Source organism: Lepidothrix coronata, unplaced genomic scaffold, assembly GCF_001604755.1.
Source record: "Lepidothrix coronata isolate B3197 unplaced genomic scaffold, Lepidothrix_coronata-1.0 Scaffold209, whole genome shotgun sequence".
In the NCBI taxonomy this organism is placed as follows: domain Eukaryota; kingdom Metazoa; phylum Chordata; class Aves; order Passeriformes; family Pipridae; genus Lepidothrix; species Lepidothrix coronata.
Window position 1 is genome coordinate 628,797 of NW_016690389.1, and position 18,179 is coordinate 646,975.

Consider the following 18,179-nt stretch of genomic DNA (forward strand, 5'->3'; position numbering starts at 1 on the left):
AGTGTTAATGTTATTGTACATTGCTGCAGTTCACCTTAGTGAGGAAGTTCACTCATTTGCGGGTTGACAGGCAGCCTTCCTGGGACTGGGAAGGTGCTTGCTCACAATGCAAGCTGAGAGCTGTTTTTGCTACTTATAGACCAGTGCTCTGCAAAATGGAGATAAAACTAAGGCACCCACATCCTGTCACACCATATAGTTCTTGCAGGCTGCCATTTACCAGGAAATTGAAAGAAGTCCATTAGCTCCGAACACTGTTAAAGCAGCAAAGGGCTTGATTTCCCTTATACTGTGTGGAGGTGAAAGCGAGCCCTGTGAGCTAGACCTTCTACTGGGTCTCTGACACCACCAGCCTCTTCCTGGTGGTGTCAGAGAAGGAGCAAAACCAGCTCTGGCTACTTGTCAGCCATATCAGGTTTGCAGGTGAACATGAGTACATTCCCATAATTTATAGCTAATGCAACTTTTCTTGCACATCTGTAATCATTATTTGCTGTCAGTTCCCATGTCTGTTTTTATCCTTGCACAAAACATGTTAAATACACAGCTTAAAATTATTGAAAAATTCAAATGTATTTTATTTTTGAAATACCTATACATTTCAGATGAAATTATAGACTGGGGAAATTGACGTTTTATTTTTATTATTTTATAATGTTAGGAACTTAAATTTTATTTCTCTTTAGCCATAAACTTAAACAGGGCTGACGGGGTTTTCGAAGTACTCATTTGGAAATGAATATGTTATCATCTGAAGAGAAACATAGATTTTAATTAAGCTTTCTAGTTTACCTGAAGTCAAACATTATTATCCCATTGAAATCTGGTCAAGACTAGGAAGATAAACTTAGTGCCATTGTTATATGTCACAGGCTTGCTGGGCAAGCAAACCTAAATTACTTTCTCTGTAGAAGACTGCACTGATGTTTTGATCTTATCTCCTCTGAATTTCAGAATTTCTGATCAAGTTAACAGAGAGATAGCAAGCTGTCAAGGCATCCCTAAACAGGCAATCTAGATGACAATTCTGAAGCAGCTCTAAGTTCCTAGTGAAACCCTGGTGTAAGAACAGGTCACTGTTTAGGCTGTGAAGACTGAACACATCTTTTACATGGAGATATTTGTGATGTGGAGGCATCACCATAGTCGTGGGCCAGTTTCCTGGAGTGTGACATAAGCAGGTGCATGATGGTGAGATAATGAAGGGCCAGGCAGGAAGGGACCAGCCCCCTGAATACAGGACCACTGCAGTTTAGAGGTAATCTGTGGAAGCTGCTTCAGAAGGAGGGAATCAGGAGCTTCTAAGCATTGGATGGTAGAGGGGGCAGGAGGCAAAAAAAACGAAACCAAAAAGTAGCCAATCACAGATGGCTTTTGCAATTTTAGGCTTCCCAGCAAAGAGCATAGCGTTGTTGGGTAGTGGATGTACAGAGGGCAGAGGAGCCCTGCAGGACCTGCAGCTATCCCCAATCCCCCCTCCGAGCCCATTCATCCATCAGCACTTCTTCACAAGCTGTTGTCAGTGTCAGCATTAACACAGAGCCTGGGAAAGGAACACATGAAGACATTTTGTTGGTCAAACTTACTGCTAGAGACCAAACACATTTAGCAGTTTTTTTACTTTTAAGTGTTCAAATAATTCTTTTGCCTCTTCCTAATGAGGTGGAGGATTGCAGTAGGTTTTATCTTCTTTGTGTGGTGTCTCTATATCTCTGCCAAACCTGCGTATGAAGAGTGAGCAAAACTTCAAGCTGACTAATGGGTAAACACTAGTGTTGATCTCTCAGCTTTGTCCCCTAAGATCTGAAGTCAGAAATTTAACAAGATAATGGGAACCCTCCCATGATTAAGCTACTCAAATCTAAACTGCATTTGATTTAAACTGAAATGGGAGTTTGACCAAATGCCTGACTAACTGTAATGACTCATAGTCAAAAAGGACATGACTACATGGTACAGCAAAGCAAGACAGAGAGGCCCCTGAACAAGCAGTAACACAACAAGTGGCAGAAGCAGGATTTTTACAAGCACATTTGGGAGTGTAGTGCCAAAGCTCATTAATGTTGATGCGGTAAAAGATAACTTTCATTAGCAACTGCCAGTAAGTTAAAACTGAAAGACAAATCAAGCTTGGCAATTAAGCCATTTTAGCATTGTGTACCTTTGCACAAGTAAAAGCACCTGCACTCCTGGCTAGAGAGCAAATGCTCTGGCAAGAGGCCCACATTCCTCATGTAATGTAGACTCTTGTTCACAGGTGAAATATATTGCAACTGTTCTAATTTGAGAAGTACCCTGTGATACCAAGCACAGTGGGATCTCACTCAACCATTAGCCACTCACCTCAAAAGTTCCATTTCCATTCATCAGAGAACTGTGTTCCTCTGGGGCAGCTGTCTGCCCCATATATGTGCCAAAATATGTTGACAGCCTTTAATTCAATTTTCTTTTACGTTATCTGCTGTGGCCCTGGAGGACTGGCTATTCGTCCCTGATCACTGCATTCCTTATTTTTTTGGAAGTTTAATAATATTTGTAAATATTTTCTTTGTCCTCGTCAACCTAAAGGAGACTTTATCCTGTCATCACTGCAGATGCCATTGGTCTGTCCTTAATTTCTTTAGGTCTTGGCTATGTAAATGTACATAAAGAATATAATTTATTTCCAAAAGGAAAGAAAGATCCTATTGTGTTAACAATGCAGAATTGATTGGGTTTGCAGCAGACATTATGGGCAGAGCATCATGCATTCTTGACCTTGGATTTTCCCACAATTTCCTACAAAACAATCTTGTGCAGAAAAATGGAAATCCGGGAGCTAAGAATTTTACTTTTTTATAGATTTTTCAGAGTTTCTAGATGTGAGGATATTCTTGATAATCCTAACTAAAATGCTGCAGCTCGTTTGTCTTTCAGTATAGTAGTTTCAGTTGCCTTGGGCACTGTTGGGCACCATTATAAATTGTCTTTCATAATTTTAACATGAATTAAACTACCTTGAAAGTTTCAGTTTGCGGCATCAAGTATTACCAAAACAGACAAATTGACAAAGAGTTTGGGTGTGGGTTCTGTAAACTGTGCAAGGTTTTGATCATAGTTCAGTTTATCCAAGTACTAACAGTATACACACTGGTTCAGAGGAGCCCGTGGAAATCCAGGTAATTCCATATTGGAGTTGGTCTATGTGCCCCAAATGAAGGTACAGAAAAAGCTCTGTGCCTTCCTGAGCCAGCAGAGCTGAAGGTTGAATTAAGCACTGTCAGTCCCCACTTCCTATTTGTGTTTGTTACTGGGGGGTTATTGGAGTTCTTATGTGCTTATGTGTTCTCTGCTAACACGCCAGACTCTGTAGCAGTCTATATTCATGTCATCTTTATTCAAACTGTGGGCTTAATTCTTACTTAAGCCAACGATGAATTTGTGTGCAGAAGTACTTTCTTGAACAACTACCAAAACTTTTTCTCTTTTGTAGTTTTTTCATATTAGCAAATTTGTGGGGCATACTTTTAAAATGCTAAATACGTGATAAATAATGTCTTCAAGTGCCTTAATCCACACAACTGAGAAATTTTGTACATATTTCCTTAGTTAAAAATGAAAGAGCAGTTAATTTTATGAGGTCGTTTGGTCATATACTCATCAGGATTTCAACCAAATGCTGTAAAATGTAGGCTTTGAGAGAGACAAATCTTACCCACATTTGCACATTCTGTGTCGCTCTGCTTCAGCTTTTCCATCTGTCCTCCCAGAAGACAGTACACATGCTACTTCCAAACTGCTCCATCTATGTGTATGTGTGTGTGCAAACTGATACTTGTTTTACAGATCAAATTGGGTTTCTGACCTCCCACTTCCAAGTAGTAGTTGTTCTTGTTATTGTCATAAGATGTGTAATGCTACTATATACATATTTCCTATTATTAGACATGAGAAGTGTTTACAGGTCTGTGGAATTTCCTGCTTGTGCATAGCTGTGCCTATATAAAGAGTGTAAAATTATTTGGAGCATGAAATTCAATGTTCTCTTAACTTTGGCCTCAGGGCTTTCCCTGGGTCCCTATACATTGAAAGGTCCATAAAATCCTTTTCTTACATAAATTCTTATCTTGCATCTTTTTCTAGTGTCTTTGATTTTACTTTTCTTTCCCAGACCATCACTTAATATTTTTAAAATAAAAAATTATAATGAAAAAGGGAAACTATTTATGAAATGCTAATGAAAATTGCTTGCCACATACAAAAGATGGAAGCATAGAATGTTTATGTTCCTTTTGCCTTGAATTATTTTAAGTGGTACAGAAATTAGTCTTGTTCAAATCCCAAGAAACATGAGCTTTAGATTTCACAGGTTCTTTGCTGGAATATGGGGCACCACAATCTCTGTGAACAGAGTAGAATCCTTCCATTCCAAGCCTTTATTTTCATTTCCTGAAACATTCAGCATACTCTATCTTTTAGGAAAGAACAGTCAACACAGGATTTAAAGCAAAATCAGATTAACCTCTTTTTGCTTATGATTATCAGATGGTTTGTTAGTTAAAGCTGGAGCTCACACCTCACGTTTGTTATAATGAAAATAGCAAATAGAGAAAGAGAAAAAAAGCACACATTTAAAATGCAGTGAACAGCCCAGAGTTGGGCACCAAAATTGCTGATCTGATTTCAAAAGAAAAATAAAAAAGGAACGGGGTTCAAGAAATCACTTTCACTTAACATTTTTTATTGAATTCAGGAGGAGTTGTGTGTACTCAGCTCTCTTCTGAAATCTGTTCATCATTGCTTCTGATGTGACATGAAGTATAGGCCCCTTCTTGATAGTGCTGGCTCAACTTCCCTGAAGGGACAGAGCTCAGGTTTTGCAAAGATTTGGAGATAGTGGGAGGCTTTGGTTTGTGTGTGCACGGCCCTCTGGGGAGCTCCAGTTCTAGGAGTTTCTTTCGCTGTAGCCCTATGACTGTTCCTTTTTATGCAATAAGACAGATGTGAGCATATTTCTTTATGTCACTTTCAGATCCCTTGTCTGCAAACTTCATAATTTTAAATGGATTTCTAATTGCAATATGCCACTATCTCCACTTTGCATGGGATGTTACACAGAAATGAAGGGTACATCCAACCACTCATGCAATACATAACTAAAAAGTGGAATCCCTGAGAAGGACTTGGTCACAGTCCCAGCTTTTCTCATTCTGGCTGAGTACAAGAAATTTTGATTAAATAGTGGTAATTTCTGATTTTCAATAAAAAATTATTGATAAATTTTAACAGGCACTTTTCTAAAAGATGCTTCACTGAATGATTTACTTTTCATATAATTTTTGAATTAGTAATGGTGGTAGAATATGACTCTTACATGATGCTTCCTGTCAACATTTTGTGTGTATATATTACCACATTTTAAATTGTACCCTAACAAGCATGCAGTTGATTTAGCTGTTGGTCAGTGAATACTGTTTGTCACAATATTTTATGAATAGCAAAAATGTTTTTCAGTAGCATATTTGATGAAGGATATTTGGTTCTGATCATGTTTGGCCTGAATGTCTGGAGGAAAATAAAAAAAGTGAGGATAGTAGCCAAATAAAATCACTCTCCCTTGAAACAAAGAGAGTTTGCTGGGTGCAGCTGGCAGCCCCGGGAGGGCGAGGAGGCTGCCCAGCAGGCAGAGTTGGTATGGGAACAGTTCTCCACTGAGCTGCGTGATTTTTTTCCCTCTGTACTCTCTATCCTTTCAAGAAACAGAAGCTAGTTGTCTATCAGCCAGTGCTGGTTAGGATCTTCTCTTCATGCTGGAAGAAATCTGGGTCATAGGAGATGACTGAGACTAGCAGGATAGTTTAGAGCATTGCTGCTTGGAGATGTGAGGCTGGGACTTCAGCTCAGGGAGCAAAGGGACTGCTGAGGGTCCTGTTAAGCTCGGAGCAAGAAGTTGTAGAAATAAAAATGACAGATCACTGGAAAAGGAAATTTTTATGCCACATCTTTATTCTGATTTGTGCCTTTCTGTGGCAGTTAAGAATCTTTCAAAGGCTGGGGCTGTGCGGGCAGAGTAACTGAGCACAGTAGAACCCAGCACTGTGCACTGGAGGTACAGAGCAATGGCACATGCATTACTCCACTGTGGAATAAAGCAGCTAGTTTTCTTTAACCCTGAACTGAACAATCATCAGAGAATGCAATTAAAACTTAAATTTGTGAGTAGATAAAGTCAGATCCTCACTCAGATCTTAACTCTGACTCCAGCATTCTCATTTGAACCTGTTCTCATCAAAGACAGCAGCTGACTCCAGCCCCAGCATTTGGCTCTAAGAGAGTTGCTTCAGTAGCACCAAATGTCACTGCAGTCCTCAGAGCAACACTCCTTTGAGCCATTTGCCGTCTTCTAGGAGTATCAGGAATTTTATATTCACAGCGCTGTCTGAAAAGTATAATTTTTGCAGCAGTGATGAATTACTGGGAGCTTCACCTCTGTGAGCAGAACAAGTGTGGGAACAGTGCACTGCTGAGGGTCTTGATAGTCAGGGGCTGTCAGAGCAGCCCTCAGGAAGACCCCATAATGCCTTTGCAGCAACACTGAGTGTTGCTTTCTGGTGGGTTGTTGCTCCATCGTTCATCACACTCTGGTGCTGCTGGAATGAGACTGTTTGCCAGCATTCAGCCCTGCTTGCCCTGCCCTCAGCCCTCAGCCAAGGTGAAGCCATGGCACTGCTGTGGTACATTTATATGTCCTTTATCATTAAAAAATATGCAATACATAGCAACCAAAGAAGGTTTTAGAGGCTATTAAAAGGATGGATTTATGAATTTGCACAGCACTAGAATGTTGTTTGAGGATCCTGTTTGTAGAATAGGCTTTCTCTAAGAATTTTTGCTTGGTTGTTTTTGTTTTAATCTTTATTTTGTAACATTGGAAATGTTTCTTTTCCCTTTTTTCTACTTTGTCTGATTCAAGCATTGAAGAATACTGATGATTTTTCATTATAAATAATATGAAATGAAGATAAGCAACCTGACCTTGAAATTCAGACTTTCATCTAAAACTTCTACTGGCTCAGAATGCAATGTGTATCTAAGGTTACCAGAAAAAAAAAAAAAAGCTTAAATGAATCATTAGGGAGTCTTTTCATAGTCTATGTGTTTTCTTTCCATTTTTGATTGTGTTTTGATCCCATTTTGTAGGACAGCTAAGTATTTGCAAATCCAGGTGTTGTCAATTGGAGATAGAGATGTTCAGAGCAGCTGAATATCAACTGTTTACCCTCCTCCCTCAGCTGCTCCAGGCCAGTTAGCTATTTTTGTTTGGGTTTTTAACATAGCAGAGGATCAGAGAAAAATACTGTTACAAAAAGGAATAACTCACAGGCAGATGTCATTTCTTGAAAGAAATGTTCTTTTCTTTTTAAAAAGCACTGGCTGAATCTTTTTGAAAGTCACTGATTAGAGTCCTCACTGACATAATGCTCCCAGTAAGCATAGAGCTGTTGAAGCAAAGACCTCATGCTAATAGGTCTCTAGCAAACAGAAGATATTTATGGTTTCAACAGGCTTTATGTTGTCAGTGGCTAAAATGTCGATCCTAGAATCATAGACTCATCAAAAGGCTTGGGTTGGAAGGAACCTTAAAGATCATCTAGTTCCATCCCTCACTCTTGATACGGTACTAAACTGTTCATGGTTTGAAGTTTGAGCTGATTAAAGGTAATTTAGAGAGATATTTTCAAGTTGTTTCTGTTTTTTAAAGCAAGGGACCCATTTTCTATTGCTGGCAAAATTACATAAAAAGCAATATGCAATCAGGAAGATCTACAAAATCAGATAATGCTTTAATCTTGAAAGAGCTCAGAGATATTTGCCTCTGAGATGCAGAGAAGCAAGTCAGATATTTAAATAAGCCATGGTGCAATGAAAAATTCTGAGATGAAGTAATTTACCCCTACCTCATGCTCACTTTATCACAGTCATTTCTCAGCTGCAGCCTCTTTTTCTGATCAAAACTCTTGAGAACTGAGCTGCCTTCAGCTGTCCTCCATAGCTCCCCAGGACTAATAGAGTTGGTAATTGCAAAAACATGGGAGCAGAAATTGTGAGGACAATGTATTAGTTGTAAGATCTTTCCTCCTTCTGCTTGCCATAAACAATATCCATTCAGCAAATCTAGAAGCAGCCTGTCTGTATAACTAAGAAGAACACTGTGGAGCAAGTGTTTCTTTCTGCTCATGGTAGATGTGGGAAAGGAAGATCAAGGAAGGTACAGCAGAGCTAGAAAAATCATGACTGAAGTTAGGAACTGGGGAGCAGACAAGTTTATCATGGTAACAACGTGGATCTGGCTCATGACTTTGTGTGTGCACAAATACTAAAAATATATAAAGGGCAAAGCAAATATTAACACATTTATATATTCTTTTGTGAGTAGCACAAAATTGCCGAGCAAATATCACATTCCTCATGTACAGGTGTTTCTTAATGACTGGGGATAGTAGCCAGTGTTTTATAGTGGAACTAACTGTTACATCAGGGTTTGATATTCTCCTCTTGCAGACAATTTGCATGGTGACAAGTATTCCCTGCAAAGCAGCCTGGACTTTATCCCAAAGATTGCCACCCCCTCCCCACTTCATCAATTAATGAACTTGTACAACTAAAAATAATTACACATGCAAATGTGGTGAAAAGGAGGTTAATAGGGAAATTTCATGAGTGCACTAGAGAAGTGGTTTAGCACTAAGATAGGTCTGATTGCTTGAGCATGTGGGTGCTATGGTAACTCAGTTTCACCATTTGGAAGCACTTAAGCTCTAAACCGCAGTAAGCTGCACCCTCTTCCTTTTGAGTAGGGTTCTGTATAAGAAAGGCAGAAGTAAAGCAGCATAAGAGAAACCACAGAGCAGCAAAGGTGTCGTTAGCTATAGTTCTACAAGTGGATTACTGCATTTAAAGTCGTCCTATGAAGACTGAGGATGTCATTTAAAGTATAGTGCAATTGATAGGAAAGTCTTCCTTCTGCCTGCTAAGTACACAATATTCCTGCATGTTTATTTTAGGTTTGCAAGAACTGTGTACATGACAGAAAGGACTTGATTTGCTGCTTTTGGGGTTTATTCTACTTCAGGTTTATGGTTTTGAGAAATTCTATGTATCGTTGATAACAACTGTTGCTTCCATGAAGTAAATATTTCTTGATGGAAATGTCTGTTTTGGTCTGTGTTTTTATTTTTCTCTGGAAAAATTAAACTCTTCTGTTTATTTGGCATAATCAGAACCAGAAAATTACTTTTTGTAAGTGACTAGAAATATTTTATTTGATTTCAGTTTAATTGAGAAAAAATATTATTTCAGGATTTTTCTTGTGCTTTTTTCGTCACCCTTTTCTTAAGACAGGCTCAGTATGTTAGCAGAAGTTATACCTGGTATTAATTTGTTTTAGCTGATGAATGCTGACAAACTTTGATGTTTGTATTTCCTCCTCTCTCCTGAGCTTGTAGTGTTATGTTCCTCCTTGTATCTGTCAGCTATAAATTCTTAATTCCATCTCTTTCTTCTGGCTGCTGCCCTTGTACTTGATTGCTGGTTAATTTGAATTTTTCACCTTCTCCATTGCTGTTAATGCTGATTAATGCTTATAGGCGACTCTGAAATAGAGAAGGATAGAGATAATTCCAGTCCTGGAAGGTGGGCAGCAAGGAGAGGGTCATAGAGCAAGCATGAATTTCGGAGGTCAGTTTTCACAAAAACCGTAATATCACATTAGCTGTAGTGTAGGCCTGCACTTATTCCTGAGCTGTGCTCTGCAGGATGAGCCAAGGCTTCCTCAGTGCAAATCAGGTCTGAGCCCTGGCAGGTGTCTTGGGAACAATAAGGCCTTTGACTCCCCAGACACGTTTTAACCAAAGATTAAAGGTGGTAGGAAAGAATGTCAGGATCAGGCTCTGAGGCAACAGTGCAGTGTGTTAAGGAGTTGCTATGGGAGGCAATTATTAATGAACTTGTACAAAAGGAAATGTTTTGAGAAATCAAATGAAACTATTTTAATTATCATTGTGAAGAGTCAGAATGGACATTACATCCTGGTGCCAAAAGGAAACAATTGGCATTTCTCAATCAGATAATTTTTGAGTTTTGTTAAATTAAAATTTACTGTTCCAAGATTATATCCTTAATTTCTGGTGAAAATAAATATTGTAAATATTGCCTGTGGGAAAGATATTATAATATTTATTTAGTTCTAATTCCTATGATTGCTGTAGGGCTATGAAGACTTTTACCAATTAGATTATGGATAACTTTGAAGTGATTTGATGGCTGCAGCTTCAATGACCACAAGAGTGGGTTTTTTTTAGGGCTCTCGCAGTTACATGAGAAAATTCTACCCTGTAAACTCAAATGAGTAGTTTATTTTTTTGACTCAGAGCATGCAAAATTTCACATATTTTTAATATGAATTTTATACGGCATTTTTAAAATCAATTTTCAAGACGCAGCATTTTGTCCAGAAACTGGGAACAGATTTGGGTTCCCCCCACCCCCGCTGCCCTGAGACAGTGATAAAGAATAAAGTGTAATTCTGCAGTCTGTGATTATGAAAGCACTTCAGCACACATGATCCCACGTATAAAATTTGAAGGGTCCTCTGTGGTGTAGAATTACTCAGATGTTTAAGTGTTTGCTAATCTATTCTTAGGTCTGCCTAGATTTGTTTATAAAGTAGCAATGGATCCCTTTATTTTGTGTTTGCAGCAAAAAGAAGCAGTAACATTTCTGGCCCTGATGCTCATTTACTTTAACGTCTCTTTAGCTGGTTCTGGCAGCACAAGGGAGCCTTAAAGTAGGTGTGAATTACATCCTATCCCACTTGAAGTTTAAAAATAAATCAAAGAAGGGCAGCTGGCAGCAGTTTGTAAGGCTCCTTGCCTTACTCACCCCTTCACCTCCCACCAGGAACTGTTCTTTTTTTGCGATTTAGTGTTGGCTTGCAGTGGAGCTGCAATGTCTATGCTGTTTGCTAGAAGACCCCCTCAAAGAGCTTTACTCCATCTGAACAAGTAGACCACATCCTGTTGCGTTCTGTGCAGATGTGAAGAGCCCTGACCCCGCTGAAACAGCGCTGTTCAGCTGTAAAAAGAGGGAAGACAGAATCTGGACCTACACAAGCTGTTGGTGTAAAATGCTGCCTGGTGGGGGTTCCTGGGGTCTGTCCAATATGCCAAAGGCTGGAGAGATCCTGGGAAAAGGGCAGCAGCTCTGCAGAATCACTAAGCACTTTTCCTGGCAGCAAAACCCAGCTGCCAACTGTTTTACAGACACGAGGCTGAGAGGAAGGATTACTTCCTCTCCCCCCTCCCAGCTCTGGCAAAGACATGCAGAGTACAGCTGGATGTGAAGAGCCAGCTGGTATGGTACCACGCTAGATAAAACACCAAATGCACTATTAGAAGAGGCATTCTTCTTTCCACACTTCTCTATGCTGTGTGTACCAAGGAATGCAATCCTGAAGCAATCCTGTGCTCAGAGGAGACAGCCTGAGCTATCATCATGCGAGCACAGTCCCCTGCCCAGCCCAGCAGGAAATACAAAACTGGGTCCATTTTACTCACTGTGCAAATTAAGCAGCAGAATGGAATTAAAAGGCATGTTTCCTGTCATCAGCTAATGTATTTTTGCACCTATAAACATGATAACATTTTTAGGCTCTTAATGCCAATTCAACAGTATTTCCATCTTATCAGCTGGAGTTTGAGTTATTAATAACATCACACACAGGAAATGTGTGCTGGCACTTCCTTCTCCTTGAGAAGATCAGACCCTGGACTTACTTGAAATACAGTGTCTTCTAACACATTCTAGGGCCGAGTTGTATCCTGCTGAGTCGCTTGGTCCTGCCAAGTGGAAAGCATTTTCCTGAGAGGGTAGCAACAAGTTGTCTCTTTATATGATTGGACTTATGTGTGACCACAGTTCAGTGCAGTGGGTGCAGTCAGTACTGCAGAGGTGATGTAGCAGCTCCTGTACTCCCAAATATGACCCAGACAGCCTGCTGTCCCAGGGCTTTGAAGTGATAGACTTTTTTTTTTTTTTTCGGTGGCCTGGTTTCTTTCACAGTTTTTCCATTTTCTCTTCTTGTTGAACATTGAAAGGTTTCTTCATAATGCAGTAGTCCTGTGTTTCACTCACAGGGCCTGTGTGTCTTTGAGTTTTCAGTGGGGAGTGGTCAGCTCATTCATTTTTAGGTGTATTTTGTTGGCAGCCTGTCATTCCATCTAAAACTTCTCTTTCTTCCAGCAGCTGCATTCTGTCTGCCAACTGGTAGCCAGAGAGGAAAGGGAATGAAAGCCATTACCCTGGTTCCCACCTGCCTGTGGGACATGCTGATTATATCTTTTCCCAGGGCACCTGCTTATGGCCAGATCTGCTCAAACGTTACTGATGGGTTGCAAATCTTTCAGTCAAGTCAACAGGAACCAACCAGTGGCCAAATCAGGAGGAGGGAAAGGGAAGTTTAGAAAAGTTCCTTCAGTAGTAGGAACTTTGTATATGCTCTAATTCTTCCCCTTGGATTACCTACACATATTATTTTCAAAAGGTCTTATGGCTGGATGCAGTTTAAATTTTGAGAAAAGCATCCTGTTTAAACTCTTACAAACTTCATTAGTTTGGTAATCATCAGGCTTTCATAGTGCACAGCATGTTTTTTGCAGGATTGGATATTATTATTAAATTTAAAAAGATATTTTTAGATTGCAGCCTTCAGTCTTCCAGAGTTATGTTTTCGAACATAAACATGAGCAGATGGTTTTGTCTTCGAGTTTAACTTTTTTAGCCCAGGGTTAGCTCAGACATATTTGTCTGTGCTGTGGGACATTTTTAAAAAATAAATTAATTGTAGCAATATACCTTCTAATCTTGGAGTAGCAGAGTCTGCTGTATTGGGATCCTTCTTTACATTCCTTCATTTTACCCAGTATCTCTCAATAAGGTTACACAGGGAAATGTATCTGCTTTGCTGCTTGAGAGGATTTTTTAGTGTTCTGGTGCCACCTATTGAATTCTTTTCAACTGTATCCTATTCCATTGCTATAATAAAGCGTGTCAGAGAATAGAATCACAGATGAGCGGGAGACTTTTAAAAGGCTTAGACGGATGTAAAACTGCCATGAAATTCTGCTAAAAATGCCAGTGCTTAGTTGGAGGGGGGAAAAGGGCAATCTAGGACTATTCCAAACTGTTTAAAGACCCTGGTCTGACCAAGGTAGGTGGACTAAACGATCTCTTGAGGTCACTTCTAACCTTGAGTTCCATGATTATGTGTAACATTTAGCATCTGTCACTGTGAGTGAGCAATAAACCTCACACTAAATTTAAGCTAGTAGCATTAATCTTAACTTTACAAGGGAGAGGACGGGGAGAATTTCTTTCACAGAAATCTTAAGGAAGTGAATGAGGCATCCAGAAACAACACTGTGACAAGCTTATGAGCCCACTACTTGGAAGAGGGAACTTTGATGTACGGGTATTTTTGTCTCCATTATGTTTGCATCAGAGATCAGTAAATAGCTCGAAAAGTATTTCTGAATGTTTCACTAATCTCTGAGCAGAGTTTAATTTAGGACTTTTTCTGAAAATTCTTGTATTCTGTTCCTGGAAAAGTTTTTAAAGTGAAAGTTGATCTATGTAGATGCTCACAGAAAGTTAAGTTTTGGCTTGAGGTATATTTGATGTGCTGAACCAGAATAAGATTTGGGAAGGAGGGAGAATAAGTGATTCTTCAACTTTGAAAACAGACTCATTATGGAATTTAGAGTGAAAAACTGCCAGTTTTCAAACACTGAATTCTAGAAAAAAAAGTGAAAATGCATTGAAAATTAATTGCCCAGAACAAATATGAGTTTATATAAATACTAACTTTTACAAGGTTCCTTGGCATTTTAATATATATAGTTACATTATGCAATTGTTGTAAAGAAATGTTCCAGACAGGGGATTTCAAATGCTGAAGGTAAATTGATAGTTCAAAAGATCAGCTACGTTTTTGTTTCTTATCTGTAACATCTCTCATGTTAGGAGATCTGCTAACATTCTGTAGCTTTGAAAAGTATGTGTGGTCTGTGTTTCAATGGAGAATATATGGAGAATGAATTTACATACTAGACCTGCTAATACAGTGGCTTCTAAACCCATGTTGTTCAGTCTGTTGTCTGTCTACTGCTTCTTTAGATATTATACTCTTACAATTAAGAGCAATTTTATTTTGACAGTTTCATATGATTCCAGGCAAAATGTAGGCAGACCATGTCCTCATGTCATGGATCAAATTTTAGGCAACACCTCTCCCCACTTCTGTAAAGAAAGAAATAGCTGGCTCTGCATCACTGTTTTTAGCTGAGCTTCATTTGACTTCTGTTGCTACTTTTTCTGTAGGATATCAGGCTACCAACTTTTTCCAAATTTTAACTTGTAGTAAGAGGTCCTGAATAACCTGCAGTCCACAGGAAATTCAACTGCTCACTAGAAAAATATTTACAAGACATTAGGTTTTGTTTACATTCATACTCATATCATGGCTTATACACACTTCATGACAGTTCTGAGCACAAAGAAATCACTCACTGTCGGCAGGTGACTTTGTCCCATGGTTGTGGGATTTTTTAGTGGCTGTTGTTGATCTTCTGAACTGTCCACACAGAGTGCACAATCTGAAAAACACATGTGCCACAAAAAAAAAAATATCCAAGATACGAATATAGTGGGAAAGAACTAGTAGAAAAAGAGAGGAGAAAGGAAGAGACAAACAGGTGGCTGAAAGTTTATGGAACAGTCCTAGCAAGGAGTGTATGAACAAGTGGGTTTGTTCCTTGCTGAAAGCATAGCAGGCTGTGTTAAAGGGATATGTCTGGAGGGAACTTAGGGGATGGATTTCAGGATTCTTGTGTCAAAGTGGAATTTTATAACCCCCAAAATTAGTAAAAGATTGTAGCCTTCCAGTACTTAAAGGGGTGTCAAAAAAAGAGGGAGAATGATTTATTGTGTGGACAGATAGTCATAGGACAAGGGAGAATGGTTTCAAACTAAAAGATGAAGGATTTAGATTAGATGTTAGGAGGAAATTCTTTACTATGAGGGTGCTGAGGCACTGGAACAGGTTGCCCAGAGAAGTTGTGGATACCCTGTCCCTGGAATTGTTCAAGAACAGGTTGGATGGGACCCTGAGCAACCTGATCTACTGTGTGGCATCTCTGCCCATGGCAGGGGTGTTTGAACTAAGTGATCTTTGAGATCTCTTCCAGCCCAGGCCATTCTGTGATTCTATGACCATATGCTTGATATTTTAGGGGGTCTGGTTGTTGCTACATCCAATAAATATTACTTAAGAATGTGTAATTCCCTAGGAAAAGATCAGCTGATAGTTGGGAGGAAGGAATGTGTCTTTTCATATTTTTGGCATATGACTATGTTTAATTCCTTGAAAGTTTAATTTACACTTTCTCTCTCTTTTTCTCTTTTTCAGGAGAAGATACAACAATGACCACACCTGGTAAGAAACCTTATTTACATGGACAGAACTGCATTGAATTTTTTTTTTTCTGATAATTTCTTCATTCCTTTACCCACACATGGTTACTTCACAGGGTGTATAACGCATTTTCATTCACTTCATGAAATGAAATATGCGGTCTGCATAGGCAAGAATAACAGATAAGTCTGGTTTTGAGTAATGCATTTGAGTATATTTTAAAACACAGCATTTAGCATGAAGGAGGCACAGTCAGCGCCAAAAAGGGTTGTACTCACTGGATGTTCATCTGACACCTGTTGGATCCCTTAACACTTTGAGTGTTCAGTGTGCCTTCGCTTATTAACAAATTCCTGGTGTGCGAGTGCTCCAGCACTGTGCCCTGTGTCGTGGCCAGCTTTGTGTTCCTCCTTGGCTGGGCAGACTCGAAGCATTAACAAAACTGCTGTCCCTTTCACCACAGGTGTCTCTCCTGCAGACAGCACATACTTGTCCACGCACGCAGGCTCCACCCCTGCCACGGAACTCAGCAATCCATCACACGACAGCACTGCTGCCCTCACCACACGCACTCCCATTGCCTCCGAGAGTCCTTCATCAGGTTTGCCGTCTTCCTTTAGATGCCACTCCCTGCTCTCAGAATTGTAGGGGAAAACTTAGTTCAACATCAAGGTAGTCTTTTTCAGCTTATGGTTCAGCAGATAGAAAAGATGTCTGCAATTTGGCACAGTGACAATACCAGGATTATTTCCAGGATCTGGTATCTGAGGGCCAAGTCTTGCAGTCATCACAGCAGTATCAAAATGCCAGCTGCTGTCAAGAAGGCTGCTGCCAATGCAAGAGCAATAGGAATGGGCCTGAAAAAGAATACAGAAACCTGTCTCTGGTTTATAAGCAGAGGGATAAATATTGAAATATAGTGAGTAATATAGTGAGCAAGATGCATGATCTGGCAAAAGGTTCTTGTTTCTGAAAGAACACAAGCACTATTCATAATTGTGTTTTACTGTAAGAATATAGGAAAATGTTTTAGTTTTTCCCAGTTGACAAATTGTAACACCATTTTTTATGTTGACTCCATCCTGGATTATGACTAAATAATGGAAAAACAAAAATGGTTCTTGTACATCAGAAAATTCATTTGTAAGTGGTATACTCCTAAAAATTTGCTTCCTTTTAAAATACTCATTTTCTGTTTTATTTGCTATGCTAACGTCACTTTTCTTTCAGACTCTTCTCCAAGTTACAAAAATTCCCTATGAAAAAAAGCGGGGAAGGGCTGTGGTATAAGACATTTCTGATGACATAGCCATATGAAAGAATGCATTTCACTTTTGATGCTGATATGTTGTTTATTTCCTTACAGATGATTACAATTCAACATCCTTGCACAGCACCACCTCACCAGTCAGCACGCCAGCAAACACTGGGATCACCCCCACTCACACAATAGGTGACAAACTTGCACACAGTTACCACAACTATGATGCTTGAAGCACAGAAAATGTGCTAGAATGAGGCAATTCATTTTGGATTTCTGTTATCAAACCTAAGCATATAAATTAGGCATACAGCTGCATTAAACTTAAGGGTGTTTTTAGGAATCTTATTAATAGTTAATGAGTAATATTAAAGATATCAGATTTGCTACTTGTCAAGCAAGTGCAAAATAGAAATCATTTACACACAGTGGCACGTAGTAGGGGGGGTAAATCGTCAATTACTGTGTCAGTACTCCTCTTGTTATTCACAGAAATTTGCCCAAGCAGCAAAAAAGTGTGAATACATCCAAGATCTGTGTGCTTCTGTTTTCTGGTGGCTTCCCTTTTGTTTCATACAGCAGTAGTATTTTCTTGGGATCTAATGATGCAAGCACTTATACACATTATAATTGCATTTGGGCTGTAAGGAATTACTCAGGTCAGTAAAATATGTGTGTGTGCTTGAGGAAAGTACATCCAGGAGTTGGACTCTTACCATCACTTTTAACTGCCCTTCAAGCAGCTGTAGGCTGCTGTCTGCTCTTTCACAAACTGAGCTTAGCTTTTATTTGTGGGTGTTCTGCCCCTAAAAATCTTGGTAAGTCTACAATGGATCCTCTCAGTTTGCCCTCTCATGAGGGCCACTATTCAGCCAGGTGAGTCCCAGCCTGGGGGAGGCAAATATAGGGCCTATCTTCTACAAAAAAAATTAGATATTAGTCTCTTTTGGTAATATTTATACCTTAGGATATTTTAAGTCACTGTTTTCAGGATGAAGAAATTCTGTACAGATTTTCTAAATACCATAAAGCTCATAATTTCTTTTGGATATCTTAGGTAACAATTATTGTAAAATGATCTGTACTGTTGTATAAATTTCTTTCCAAAGGTAAGAGTGGTAGTGCAAAAAGTAGGCAAATTTTGGTTCTTTAGTGACATTTTATACTATTCAGTTACCTATCCCATACTATACATATCCTGGAAAACTGCTATAGCTTATCATACTGCTATGAGAATGTGTGATTTTGGAATATTCTTGTGTAACTTTGTATTCAGAAATATTAATAAGTTTGATTTCTAGTTCAGTGATGTCATTGGAAAATTGTGAAAGACACATGATCTCTAAAATAACTAGTTAAAAAATGGGGTTATGTATAGCTGATGATCTCTTCCCTATTTCAAATGCGAGA

General features: G+C 39.2%; 1 protein-coding gene across 6 annotated transcripts in view; it reads left to right on the forward strand.

Moving 5' to 3' along the window:
- The window catches only part of PTPRC (protein tyrosine phosphatase, receptor type C), a 70,776-nt gene that overhangs the window by 27,465 nt on the left and 25,132 nt on the right, over window positions 1-18,179 (forward strand). For 2 of the 6 annotated variants that reach the window (XM_017832938.1, XM_017832937.1), the window contains 3 exons: window positions 15,503-15,529; window positions 15,972-16,109; window positions 16,875-16,961. In XM_017832938.1, the coding sequence (XP_017688427.1) occupies window positions 15,517-15,529; window positions 15,972-16,109; window positions 16,875-16,961 (238 nt within the window). In that variant the 5' untranslated portion in view covers window positions 15,503-15,516. The remainder of the gene's footprint in view (window positions 1-15,502; window positions 15,530-15,971; window positions 16,110-16,874; window positions 16,962-18,179) is intronic. The other 4 variants (XM_017832941.1, XM_017832942.1, XM_017832939.1 and 1 more) reach the window with 3 other exon arrangements.